The sequence below is a fragment of the Lycium barbarum genome, chromosome 3, assembly GCF_019175385.1.
Source record: "Lycium barbarum isolate Lr01 chromosome 3, ASM1917538v2, whole genome shotgun sequence".
Classification (NCBI taxonomy): domain Eukaryota; kingdom Viridiplantae; phylum Streptophyta; class Magnoliopsida; order Solanales; family Solanaceae; genus Lycium; species Lycium barbarum.
The window spans coordinates 13,358,439-13,373,267 of record NC_083339.1 but is presented as its reverse complement, the minus strand read 5'-3'; the positions used below and the strand labels follow the sequence as shown (position 1 = coordinate 13,373,267).

Sequence of the window (14,829 nt, the reverse complement as noted above, 5' to 3'; positions counted from 1 at the left end):
ATATTAAGTAACAAAAATGGAAATAAAATAAATTTGGTCCAAAAAGATTATCAATCAATCATATCATTTATCCAAATCCAAAGCCGAAGCCGAGCCGATCGACAACGACGGCGCGAGGGGTGGTCCTCTTCTCAACCCTTTATGAGCTAGAGAATGTGTTGCTTAATATAAGCACACACATAACACTTTCAACCACCAATGTGGGAGAAATGCTTACTTGAAAGGTTGTTTTTCAAACTTTCATTTCCCTCCACTTTTGTTTCCCTCCATTTCCCAATTCATACTTCACCTTTAAAGTCCCTCACTTAATGCATTTGTGGACTTTAAACTCAACAATCCCCCACATGAATGGGGAATGGCAATATATGTAACATGCCTAAAAAAAACCTGTGTGATTACATGTAAGGATTAACCGCATCTGGATAAGTAGGTTTCCTTTTGAACTTTCCATAGTAAACGTACATCGGATATACTCGATCAATCGGTAGATTTGATATCTTTGAACTGTCGATCTTTAATGTATATCTAGACAACATATGTCACACACTTAACCCTTAACCATTCTTGGTTCCTATTGTTGTGTTCGTTTCAGCCTTGAACACCGCCTGGTTTCATGAGTGTGTAGAGAACTGGCCTTACTCTAATTCTCCTTGAAGCGGCTTTCACTTCACGCTCACATAGGTGATTCCTAAACGTGTCATTCTGTAGATACACAATTTGATATACTTAGTATCAAACTTAGAAACCATTAAAAAGCCTTTGCACTTTATCCTTGTTCCTGGACATTGTCTTATCATGAGAATGGATTGAGTTTGACGACAATGTTTAACTGTCGTTCATAACTTTGTTTGATCTCCTTGAACCTAGATCTTGGGATTTCCAGTCAGCTAGGTGGAGTTACCATTATTATGACTTTTTCTTGGCCATAATCCCATTCCCTTTGATGATTTATCAACCGCCTCTCTAGTTAGGCCTTTTGTAAGTGGATCCGACACATTATCCTTTGACTTTACATAGTCAATTGTGATAATTCCACTAGAGAGTAATTGTCTAACGGTATTATGTCTTCGTCATATGTGACGAGATTTTCCGTTATACATGACGCTTCCAGCCCTTCCTATGGCAGCTTGACTATCACAATGTATGCATATAGGTGCCACTGGTTTAGGCCAAAAAGGAATGTCTTCCAAGAAATTCCGTAGCGATTCAGTTTCCTCACCAGCTTTATCCAAAGCTATAAATTCTGACTCCATTGTAGAGCGAGCGATACATGTCTGCTTGGATGATTTCAAAGAAACTACTCCTCCTCCAATGGTGAAAACATATCCGCTTGTGGATTTGACTTCAGATGATCCGGTGATCCAATTTGCATCACTATATCCTTCAATTATCGCAGAATATTTATTATAGTGCAAAGCATAGTCTTGGGTGTATTGTAAATACCCCAAAACTCTTTTCATTGTCATCCAATGAGTTTGGTCAGGATAACTTGTGTAACGACTCAATTTACTTATTACACAAGCTATATCTGGTCGTGTACAGTTCATAATGTACATCAAACTTCCTAACACTCGAGCATAGTCTAACTGAGACTTGCTTTGACCTTGGTTCTTTGTAAGAGCAAGGTTCACATCAATCGGAGTCTTTGCAACGTTAAACTCCAGATACTTAAATTTTTCAAGTACCATCTTAACATAGTGAGTTTGTAACAATGCTAGACCTTGTGGAGTTCTATGGATCTTAATTCCTAGAATTAAATCAGCAATGTCACGCCCCGAACCTAGGCCTGGATGTAACACGGCACCCGATGCCTGACTGCATGTGACCGAGCGAACCAACTGGCTGACTGAATCAACATGTGATATCAAAACATAACTAAATGTGGAATAACTAAACACATGCTGATATACTAAAGGTCTGACTGAAATCATAATGCGGAAATATTTAGACAATCTGAAATATATCTGACAGTAGCTAACATGGCTAAACCAAAACGATTGAACAACTGCTAACAAGGCTAACATAATAAATATCTGACTGTCTGAACTGTGTCTATGAAGCCTCTAAGAGTACTGAATGATAGATCTGTCTATAAACTGAAATAACCGGATAGCTGACAACGCCCCGAAGGAATGTGGGGCTCACCAGTAGTTGATACGTGCACTCCTAATTAGCTGAGTCGTCAACCTGTGTATCATTACCTGCATCGCGAGATGCAGGCCCCCAAGCAATAAAAAGGGACATCAGTACATTTGAATTGTACTGGTATGTAAAGCAACTGAAGCAATAAAATACTGGAACAGAAACTGAAAACTGAAACTGAACTACACAGGAAAGCAAGAAGCTGAAGTACTCCCTGTTCTGGATGAAGAATCACCTGTAAAACTGTATATATATAACTGTGACCTAGGGCCCAAATAATGTGCACAAAACTGTGGCCTCTGGCCCAAGCAATACGTATGCATAAACTGTGGCCTAGGGCCCAAAACTACAGATACAGGTGTTCAACATTGATATTTTACAAAACTGAGACTGGCTATAGCTGATAGCATGATAACTGTTTCTGATTCTGGGACTCTTGCAGTTAACTGGTTATACACTAACTGAGACTCATGTGATAATAATGCATAAGTCTATAAGGATTACGTGCTGGGTTCATGATGTTCAAAGTGACAACCATGAACGAATTCTGTAACTGCAACCCTAGAAGATAACAGTTCTATATCATTTCATGAAACTAGAGCTAACTATATTCTGAGTCAAATTTCTAACAAGTATGAAGAATGAGGCGTAGGGAGAATCATGAACATTCCCTAACGTAGATAGTTAGCCTCACATACCTCAATTCCAGCCTTTGAGCGTAATACAATGTTCGTCAACCCTCTCAACTTTGATCTATATCAATACAAGTCAAAGGGATTCTATATTAGCAATAATATTCATGCTTTGGTCATCTAAGCATTTTATCAAACATTTGGTGGGCATGAAGCTCCACAACCTTCATTAATGGTGTTTTCTTCACCCAATCCCATTCTATTACTTCTAGATGATTCTACAATCTCAATTAGATGTAATTAACATCATTCTTCATCACTCATATGAAGACAACAAATCCCAAGTCAACAATCCAACAACTCTAGCATAGTTCATATAATTCCCTTCATCAAACCCAATTATTATTCTCCCAAGAATACATCAACACTTTAATCATCATGAGAAAGTCATGAAACTTACCTTAGATAATGGTTGAACAAGTCTTGAGTGGAGTTACTCCTTTAGCACCAAAACCCTACTTCACTTCCCTTGGGTTTTCTTGAATTAGATGAACTTTGGCTAGGTTTCATACATTTGGGTTCATGGATTTGGTGTTATTGATCATGGATTTCCCTTGAATTTTCTTGTGGATGAATGTTAGAGAGTATTTTAGAGGTTTTCTTGACCAAGAATGATGAAAATATGATTTTGGACGAGTTGGGTCTTATTTAAAGTAGTCCAGAAAAGTCTGGACAAAATCTCTCTGGCACAACTTGCGACGGGACTGCGGCGTCGCATGTAGTGTTTGCGAGTCGCATCCTGAGTCGCATCTTGTGACAGAGGGTGATATTCTGTCGAATAGTCTGTCATAAAATGGCCATAACGTTTTGTGTATAGCTCCGTTCAAGACCCATAATATACCGTTGGAAATCTATTTCAAAGGGCTACAACTTTCATCAAGGAAGTTTTCCCAAATTCTCAATTAATAAAGGGGTTATGGTCGTTGGAAGTAAGACCTTCTATAAACTCACTTGCAAACATGCCCCGTAGAGTGGTTTTCAACTTTGCTTTGCCTAAAGACATTTCTTATGACTTAATTGGTTTTCATAACACTTCCTATAACCCTCATATTGGTTCCATTATATTATCATCTTATAAGTCAAACTTACGTCCGAAGTTACGAGGTGTTACAAGCAACTCCTAAGTCTTTCATATCAAACTTGCTAGCAAGCATATGCTTAGTAGCATTTATGTCGGCAATGTCTTTGCTCATTATCAACATATCATCACCATACAGGCAAGCAATGACTAAGTGATTTGGAACGTTCTTAACGTAAACACATTCATCACATTCATTAATTTTAAATCCATTTGCCAACATTGTTTGGTCAAATTTTGCATGCCATTGTTTGGGTGCTTGTTTAAGTCCATAAAGTGACTTAACAAGTCGACACACCTTCTTCTCTTTTCCGAGAGTTATGAACCCTTCGGGTTGATCCATATAGATTTCTTCCTCTAACTCTCCATTCAAGAAGGCTGTTTTCACGTCCATTTGATGGATATGGAGTCCGTACGCCGCAACCAACGCTATCAACACCCGAATGGATGTTATCCTTATTACCGGTGAGTATGTATCAAAATAATCAAGACCTTCTCGTTGTCTGAATCCTTTGACAACGAATCTTGCCTTATATTTTCAATAGTGACATCATCTTTCATTTTCTTCTTGAAAATCCATTTGGAGCCTAAAGGTTTGTTTCCTAGAGGAAGATCAACCAATTCCCAAGTATGATTGTTTAATATGGATTCTATTTCACTATTTATTGCCTCTTTCCAATATTGTGCTTCGGAGGAAAACATTGCTTCCTTGAAAGTTTGAGGCTCATTCTCTACTAAGAATGTCAAAAAGTCTGGACCAAAGGAAGTCGATGTTCTTTGGCGTTTGCTACGTCTTGGATTCTCTTCATTAGGCATATTTTCCTTTGTTTCTTCCCGGGGCCGTTTAGGTCTTTCACCAGACGACTCACGTTCTATTTTATACGGATAAATATTCTAAAAAAATTCAGCATTATCAGATTCCATTACCGTATTAACATAAATGTCAGGATTTTCTGATTTATGAACCAGAAAACGATACGCTTTACTATTGGTGGCGTATCCTATAAAAACACAATCAATGGTTTTTGGTCCAATTTTTACCCTTTTGGGTTTAGGAATTTGTACCTTGGCTAAACACTCCCACACTTTGAAATATTTTAAGCTAGGCTTTCTACCTTTCCATTGTTCATATGGAATGGACTTTGTTTTGCTATGGGGCACTCGGTTGAGTATTCGACTTGCTGTAAGTATAGCTTCGCCTCACAAGTTTTACGGTAAACCAGAACTTATCAATAAGGCATTCATCATTTCCTTCAATGTTCGATTCTTTCTTTCCGCAATTCCATTGGATTGTGAGGTGTATGGGGCAGTAGTTTGATGAATAATTCCATATTCTAAGCATATTTCTTCAAAGGGAGATTCATACTCTCCACCCCTATCACTTCTAATCATTTTGATTTTCTTGTTCAGTTGTGTTTCGACTTCATTTTTGTATTGTTTAAATGCATTAATAGCTTCATCTTTGCTATTAAGTAAATACACATAGCAATATCGAGTGCTATCGTCAATAAAAGTTATAAAGTACTTTTTCCCACCGCCTGATGGTGTTGACTTCATATCACAAATGTCGGTATGAATTAAGTCTAAAGGATTGGAATTCCTTTCAATAGACTTATAAGGATGCTTAGCATACTTGGATTCAACACATACTTGACATTTGGACTTATTGCATTCAAACTTAAGAAGTATTTCCAAGTTCATCATTTTTCGCAATGTTTTATAATTAACATGTCCCAAATGTGCATGCCATAAACTATTTGACTCAAGTAAATAAGATGAAGGAGAAATTTTATTCATATCAACTGAGATTACATTGAGTTTGAAAAGGCCCTCTGTGAGGTAGCCCTTTCCAACATACATATCGTTTTTACTAACAACAACCTTATCAGAAACAAAAACACATTTAAATCCATTCTTGACTAGTAGTGAAGTTGAGACTAAGTTCTTCCGCATTTCTGGAACATGAAGGACAGTCTTGAGCGTCACAATCTTTCCAGACGTCATCTTCAAGGCAATGTTGCCTATTCCCTCGATTTTGGCAGTAGCAGAATTGGCCATGAAGATCGTCTCATTGGGGCCAACTGCATCATAAGAAGAAAAGAATTCCTTGTTAGAACACACATGGCGAGTAGCACCCGAGTCTATCCACCATTCTCGCGGGTTACCTACAAAGTTGCATTCGGACAACATGGCACATAGATTATCCACTTCATTATTTATTTCAGCCATATTGGCTTGACCTTTCTTCTTCTCTTTATCCTTTTTCGGAGCACGACAGTCTGAAGCCATGTGTCCAATTTTGCCGCAATTATAACAACTTCTTTTGAATTTCTTCTTGCTTGGAACATTCTTCCCTCCAAGATCCTGCTTCCTTTTCTTTGAACTTGTAGGGGTAGTTTCAACGATGTTTGTCCCCATTATTGCTTGTTTGCCATTGGCCTTCTTCTCAGCAGACCTGTTGTCTTCCTCAATTCTAAGACGGACGATTAGATCTTCTAATGTCATTTCCTTACGTTTGTGCTTTAAGTAGTTTTTAAAATCCTTCCACAAAGGCGGCAATTTTTTAATAAAGGCCGCAACCTGGAAAGCTCCATTGACTATCATTCCTTCCGCAAGCAGATCATGTGTAATAACTTGAAGTTCCTGGACTTGCGACATGACAAATTTATTATCTACCATTTTAAAGTCCAAGAACTTCGCAGCAACAAACTTTTTCAACCCAGCATCCTCGGTCTTATATTTCTTGTCCAAAGCATTCCATAATTCCTTAGACGTCTTACAGCCGCTAAAGACATTATAAAGACCATCATCCAGCCCATTGAGAATATAGTTTTTACATAGAAAATCAGAATGATTCCATGCCTCCATTACGATGAAACGTTTATTGTCCGGAGTCTCTTCTGGTAGAACAGGAACTTCCTCAGTAATAAATTTTTGTAGACTGAGGGTTGTTAAATAGAAGAACATTTTCTGTTGCCAGCGTTTAAAGTCTATGCTAGAAAACTTTCCGGGCTTCTCTGCCGCAGCCATCGCAGGGACAGTTGTGGTGCGACTGGAAGAGGCGACAGTCTTTGCACCAGAACTAGTAGCGTCCTCGACAGTGATATCAGCCATTTTTCTGTTTGACAACAAAACAGAACCAGAATCAATAAATAGAACGCACAAAGTAACAATGTCGATGAAATTTTTATATTCTTCTAATCGAACACACAAAGTAATAATCTCGATGAAGTTTTTATATCATCAAATCAAGTAGATTACTGGAGTAGAAAATCCGAAGATTTTAGTCTCCAACCAGAACAGAATATTAGATGAAACAGAAGTATAATTATTAAATTCTTTAAGTTTGTGATTCCCGTTAATCAAATGGTAATCTGTTTATATAAACTAAAGAACAATATGTTTATTTCGAGCCCACAGAAAGTTGTGTTTCCTTAAAGAATTTAATCCCCTCACAGTTGCCAGAGGTTTGGATTAATTATTCCCAGGATAGAACGAAATTCTATTCTGCAATACCGGTAATGGAAATTGCAGAATTTCAGCGAACTCAACAAATGGTAGTAATCACATGACACTTACTGATTTTTGGTTTTGAAAAGAATGCAGTATGAGGGGAAAGGAACTTGCGTTTTTCAGAGAGCAAAGATGTTTTCAGTTTTCCGTTTTCAGTGTGTGAAAATGAGGTGAAGCCTCTGAAAATTTATAGCCTGTAATTTCTAATCTGAGCAGGTGTGAAAATGCTTGTTTGGTGAAGGAGATGACCATTGGTCATCGTTATGTCCGTTGGGAAAATAAATTCCGTTGGGAAAAATAATTCCGCGAATTTGATTGGAAATATTAAGTAATGAAAATGGAAATAAAATAAATTTGGTCCAAAAAGATTATCAATCAAATCATTTATCCGAATCCGAAGCCGAGCCGAGCGACGACGACAGCGCGAGGGGTGGTCCTCTTCTCAACCCTTTATGAGTTAGAGAATGTGTTGCTTAATATAAGCACACACATAACACTTTCAATCACCAATGTGAGAGAAGTGCTCACTTGAAAGGTTGTTTTTCAAACTTTCATTTCCCTCCACTTTTGTTTCCCTCCATTTCTCAATTCATACTTCACCTTTAAAGTCCCTCACTTAATGCATTTGTGGACTTTAAACTCAACAACTCCGTGTGCCCAAAATGATATAAACAAATAAGAAAGCCAAGTAAAAAGGATATTATATGGTGTCAAATATTGTGCTTCGTAGTCACGGTAAAGCTTCCAAAATAATTAATAGGAAAGATATAGAAGATTTTGTTGGCACTCTGAATTGTGTATCGAACACAATTGCGTTATCTTTTTTTTTTTTTTTTGTCAAGTATGGGAACAAACCAAACAAAAGCAAGAATTTGAATGACAATTCTTTTACATGTTCCCTTTTCTCTTTATTTTTGTTCCTATGTTAGTTTTTCTTTTTACGCATTTATAATGTTATTTTTTCTTTTTACGCATTTATAATGTTAGTTTTTCTATTTACACATTTATAATGTAACATGCTATTTCATTTATAGAAACCCTGTAAGAGAAAATAATTTTAATGGCTACGCGAAGCGCGATCATATCCACTAGTGTGTATTAAACTTATTCTCTCAAAAGCAAAAAAAAAAAAAAAAAAAAGAGAAGAAGAAGAACGTTCTCTTTAATTTCCCCTCATCAAAGAAAGGAGTTATTTTTTTGGAAAGTTAATACCCCAATATATTTTTAGTACTAGATGATGAAAGCTCGTGCTAGCACGGGCCCAACACAAAAAATGGTACCGCATTTTTTTTAGACTGTCTAAAAAAGAATAATACATTTTTATGTTTAGAAATTATGTAACTTGAAACTTAAATCATTTAACTTGAAACTTTCTCTTTTACCTTTAATGAAATGATTTAAATTCACACAAATATCTATGATTTGTTTTAGATCACAAGCTTTAAAGATTTTTTCTTTCTTTTTTAAACTTCGTGCCTAGTCAAATTATGTCACATAAATTAGGACAGAGATAGTACCTTTTGGTAATATAATTATGAAATTTTTATTACAGAAAGTATTATAATTCAATTAATAGAAAATATTAATAAATTATTTTACTTAGTCCGCTTCTCCCATTTATGACTTTCCTGATTTGGTTCTCCAATTGAAAGATTTGAAATACACCTTCTCCTACCGAGTTTCATGCTATCATCTCTTTCTACTCAACAACATTGAAAAGCGCTTTTATGTGTCAGCATCTGCTGTAGCCTTAAATTTTTAAGTATAGACCAACTTCATCATTTTAAGAAAATATGTGTATATATTTCTTGACCGTTTTTATTTCGTCTTCTCGATGTTATTCCTCATTATTTGTGTGAGATGTATGTGTCTAAACTTATACCCAAAGGTATAGGTTTTAAATCTTTTGGTTTTATGACTTCTTTAGCGGTTTTTGTATTCAATTTAAATCGTTATTTCTTTTCTCCTGAATTTCTCTTCTTTAAATTTTCTCTAAGCGTACCTTTACCATTTGCTAAACTCATTATCATTATAAAATTTAAATGTCCTATTTTTTTTCTTCCTTACATGGACCCCATCTTTTTTGTTTTTTTAACAATTGTCTCCTAATTCTTCACGTGGACCCCACATTATTTTTTTTATCTCTACTATTATGGAAGAGTGGGTCTCACCTTAATTTTTTTCTGTTATTATAGAAAAGTGTGCCGCAACTTAATTTTTTTAAAAAGAATTTCTACTATTATAGAAGAGTGGGCCCTACCTTATTATTTACTTTTAATTTAAAATTTGCTATTATAGAAGACCGTTTATATTTCGTCTTCTTGATGTTATTCCTCATTATTGGTGTGAGACGTATGTGTCTAAACTTATACCTAAAGGTATAAGTTTTAAATCTTTTAGTTTTATGACTTCTTTGGCAGTTTTTGTGTTCAATTTAAATCGCTATTTCTTTTTTTTTTTCGAACTTCTCTTCTTTAGATTTTCTCTAATCACACCTTTATCATTTTCTGAACTTATTATCATTATTTAAATATCCTATTTTTTGTTACAATTGTCTCATTCTTCTTCACGTGGATCCCACTTTTTTTTTTTGGCAATTTTCTCCTAATTGTTCACGCGGATCCCACCTTAATTTTTTAATCTCTACTATTATAGAAGAGTGGGCCCCACCTTAATTTTTTTTAAAATTTTTCTACCATTATAGAATAGTGGGGCCCACCTTATTTTTTATTTTTTTTATTTTTTAAATTGAGTGACTGACGAGTTTCTATATAGTTAAAAATTAGTTCTTCAATGTTGAAATAATGATTGTATTAATGTTGTCAAACTATTCCACCGCCCTACATATTAAATATATATTTAAAGGCAAAAACTGATCCAACTCTTGGTACCTTTTCTATTTCTTCTAAACTACATGCACATATTCTTTTTGAAAATCCAATTTATTGTGGCTTTCGGATAATCTCTATAAGATGGATATAAAAGCAAGCTAAGGGCCCGATGTAAAAGTGCAAGAGGGGGGGGAGGGTGAATTGTTAAAAAATTTCGATCTGTTAGTAGACTAGGTTAAACCAGTAGTCGACTGCCTACTCAGTGAATACTAAGGTAAGGTGCAGAAAATAAATGGCACACGTATTTATACTGGTTCAGATTCAATGTGAATCCTAGTCCAGTCCCCTTGGGTTGCAAGAGTGTTCTCTGCAGCTCTTTTATAAGGTTTGGTACAATGAAGGTTTTGAATGAAGTTCTTATGTCTACACTCAAAACACTCTTATTATTTTTTATACAAAGCCTCACAAACTATAACTCTCCTTTCTCTCTTATTACACTATGAATCACTCAGACTAACAATGTTTATTTGAAAGTAAAGCAGAGCAATGGAGGTAATGAGACAGTTGCATAAAACTTGTGTTTGTGAAGCAGCCCTTTTTATAGTGTTTTAAGCTCTTCACGCAGAGAGATCAACCCGAGGGATTTGATCCTTGGAAATGGAATTAGAGATCCTATTTCCAAGAATAAGACAGAGGTTTTGCTGCTTTCCTTGTGCGTCGAGGCAGCATCAGATTTATTGCATTTCATGAGATATGCCTTTTAATGTTGGAGATGGCTTTTCCTTCTTGAAATGATTTGATGCTGCTGGAATATTGCCTCTTTATTGTGCAGATATCTTTTCCTTTCTTGAAAGATTTTATACTACTGAAGAGTACTGTTGTTTGCACCGTTAGGGCTGGGAAGCCATTTCTCGAGTGAGCCCAGCTCGTTAGGGCTGTTCTGTGGGCTTCCACTTTGTTGGGGCTATTTTGTGGGCTCACATATATTCCTTGTGTGATTTAATTACTATACCTGCACAAGTAAAATTGTCATCATAAAAACTTGACACTAACAATCTCCCCCTTTTTGAGGATGACAATTTTAGACAAAGTGTAGTCAACTTCCCTGTAACGGATGCTCCCCCTGAATAGGTGGAGGCTCCCCCTGAGTAGTCGACTAGTCCTTGTAGGCTCCCCCTGAGCAGTTGACTGTCCTTCTTCTCCCCCTTTGGCTTCACTCAAAAAATAAAAGCAAAGAAACAGCAAACAACCAACACAACAAAACAGGCTAAACCAGAGAACAAATAGCAAATAGCAAATAGCAACTAGCAGCACAACCAAACATAAGTCCCACAAAAACATTGTTTAAACAGTGCACAAAAAAACAACCAACTAAGAACTATTCTTGGCGGCGGAAGACTGGACGACGAAGAAAGTAGGCTAATGTATTCACAATAGCACCCTTCATTTCAGTCAGTGGAGTAGTAAGACGTTCAGGCATGGCGGCAACACTGGCTTGAAGCTTGGCGGACAGTTTGACCGCTTCCTTAATAATAGCATCCAGTTTCAGCCGCAGCTTAGAGACATCAGCACATGTTTCCTTTGTCGCATCACGAATCTTCTCTACTTGAAACAATGTGGATGCCATTAAGTCTTTGATGGACTCAATTTTTTCATCCATAGAAGAAATTTTGGCGAGAAGTTCTTCATAGCATTCAGTGGAGACAACAGAAGGATCTGATTTTTTCCCTTTGGTGGAGGGACCAGGTTGAGATGCCTCATAGACGTCCTTTAACAACCAGGAATCATTGCTCAAGACATATCCCATGCTACCAAACGCCCTAGAGTTGTAGCATTGCTTAACTAGAGTAACGGGATAGTCGACTAAGTCGATTTTGTGGACTTCTAGTATGCGGGAGATAAGCATACCATATGGAAGACTAGAAGGATTTGAAGCACACTCAATTATGTAATTGATAATGATGGAGGACAAATTTATTTTTTTCTTGGAAAGAAGGCAAAATACAAAAATAGCATCACGCTGGGATATGGTAGAGTAGGACCCAGCACGAGGAACAATGGTAGTTGCAACCATATGGACAAGCACACGAGCCTCAAATGAGATATTGGACGGACCAATTTGAGCAAGAACAGAGGTGGAATTTGAGAGGGTTTTCTTAACATCGTCAAAAGACACTTCAAGAGATTCAGGCCAAAAAAATTTGGGTAATTCGGAAAAACCAGAGCAGGTGCAACCAAAAATAGAGTCAAGGACAGAGCAATTTAGCACAATGTGAGTGTCAAGAACCAATGTTTCGAGTTCATTAGCTTTAGAAGACCGAAGATTGGCATAGAACATACGAACAGGAATTTCATACACATGAGGAGGGGTTTTAAAAAAGTTTTCCCATCCTTGATAGACAAATAATTGTTTAAACTTACAACTGAGAGAGAGCATAAGGTCAAGATCGACAATCCTACCAGAAACGATGGTTTTGTCCTCAAGAGACGAGAACAGTGCTTGATGATGATCATCCCAAAAAAAATTTTGAAGATCAAGAGGTTTATCACCGATTATTTTGAGTTTCTTGGAGGAGGTGGAGCATGCAGCCTCAGAAAGGGCTCGCTTTCCAAGATGACAAATGGGAATGGAGTCGGAGTCGTCGGAGGAAGCAGGGTCATCGGAGATGACAGAGTCATGAGGAATAGAGGGAAGAGTCTTACCCATTTCCTGCAGCCTTGAGCTTTGACGGGTGGAGAGAGTAGGGGTTTTCGCGTGTTTCACCATTGAAGAGATGAGAAGATGGATGGAAGGGTTGGAAGGGAAAGGTGAAGAGGAAGATGGAAAGGGTTTATGGGGATACGGGTAAAACAAAAGGTTTTATGGGAAAGGTAAAAAGTAAATATGGGAAGATGGGATTGTCATAAATTTGATGGGAATACAATTTATGGCAAAGATTTGAGTAGCCAAAATTTTTGGCACGGATTGTTAAAAATTTAGACAGATTTATCAATAATTCCCAAAGAGCTTCTTAGCATGCAGAAACGTTCCTCAAGAAGGGGTTTAGTAAAAATATCAGCCAGCTGGTTTTCAGTGTTAACAAAAACTATTTCAAAATCTCTCTGAGCAACATGATTTCTGATAAAATGATGCTTAATATCTATATGCTTGGCCCTAGAATGATGCACAGGATTTTTGGATAGACAAATAGCACTCAAATTACCACATAAAATTTTTACAGGTTTAAAAAACAAGTCATAATCACTTAGTTGATAAGACATCTAAATTAGCTGTGTGCAACATTGACTAACATCAATATATTCAGCCTCAGTAGTAGATAGAGAGACTGGTCCCTGTTTTTTGCTATTCCAGGAAATAAGAGATTTTCCTAGAAGTTGGCAAGTACCACTGGTACTTTTTCTGTCATCTTTATCACCTGCAAAGTCTGCATCTGAAAAACCTTCAAGCATAAAATCAGTGGTGTTAGGATATCATAAACCATAGTTAGTTGTTCCATGAAGGTATCTAATGATACGTTTAACAGCAGTAAGATGAGATTCCTTTGGAGCAGCTTGGAATCTAGCACACCTGCACACACTAAACATAATATCTGGTCAACTAGCAGTTAGATAAAGCAGTGATCCAATCATACCGCGATACTTGGTTTCATCAACAGGTTTTCCTTTTTCATCCTTACCAAGAGAGCAAGTAGGACTCATTGGAGTTCCCATAGCTTTTGAGTCAGACGTCCCAAATTTTTGAACGAGTTCTTTAGCATACTTAGCTTGACATATAAATATTCCAGTGTCAGTTTGATGGATTTGTAGTCCCAAGAAGAATTTTAATTCTCCCATCATACTCATTTTGAACTCGCTTTGCATAAGATCAGAAAATTCCTTGCACATAGAAGGGTTAGAGCTTCCAAAAATAATATCATCAACATATATTTGTATAATGAGATTTCCTAAGGAGGATCGTTTAATGAAAAGAGTTGTATCGATCTTTCCTCGAAAAAATCCATGACTTACCAAGAAGGAGCTTAAGCGATCATACCATGCCCTAGGTGCTTGTTAAAGACCATATAAAGCTTTACTTAATTTAAAGACGTGATAGGGAAATTTTAAGTTTTCAAAACCTGACGGCTGTTTGACGTACACTTCTTCTTCTTCAATGAACCCATTTAAGAAGCGTTTTTGACATCCATTTGAAAAAGTTTGAATTTTTTAAACGAAGCATATGCAAGCAAAATTCTAATGGATTCCAACCTAGCAACAGGAGCAAAAGTTTCATCATAGTCAACACCTTCTTGTTGTGAATATCCTTGAGCAACGAGTCGGGCTTTGTTTCTAACTACTTCTCCAGCCTCATTTAGCTTGTTTCTGTATACCCATTTTGTGCCAATGATTGAAGCATTCTCAGGTTTGGGAACTAGATTCCACACTTTGTTCTTTTCAAATTGATCAAGTTCCTCTTTCATAGCCTTGACCCAGTATTCATCTTTTAAGGCATCACCAACTTTCTTTGGTTCGTATTGAGAAATAAGAGCAAGATTTACATTATTTTTAGTAGATGCTCTAGTTTTCCTCCCTTCAT

The 14,829-nt window shown here is 36.7% G+C and overlaps 1 protein-coding gene across 1 annotated transcript; it reads right to left on the bottom strand.

The window, feature by feature from the left end:
• Positions 1 to 588: 588 nt before the first annotated feature.
• Positions 589 to 1,688, bottom strand: LOC132630332 (secreted RxLR effector protein 161-like). Its single transcript, XM_060345917.1, has 2 exons — positions 1,104 to 1,688; positions 589 to 702 (listed from the first exon to the last, which is right to left on the bottom strand). The coding sequence occupies exons 1-2, from the start codon at positions 1,686 to 1,688 to the stop codon at positions 589 to 591; spliced, it is 699 nt and encodes a 232-aa protein (XP_060201900.1).
• Positions 1,689 to 14,829: the final 13,141 nt, after the last annotated feature.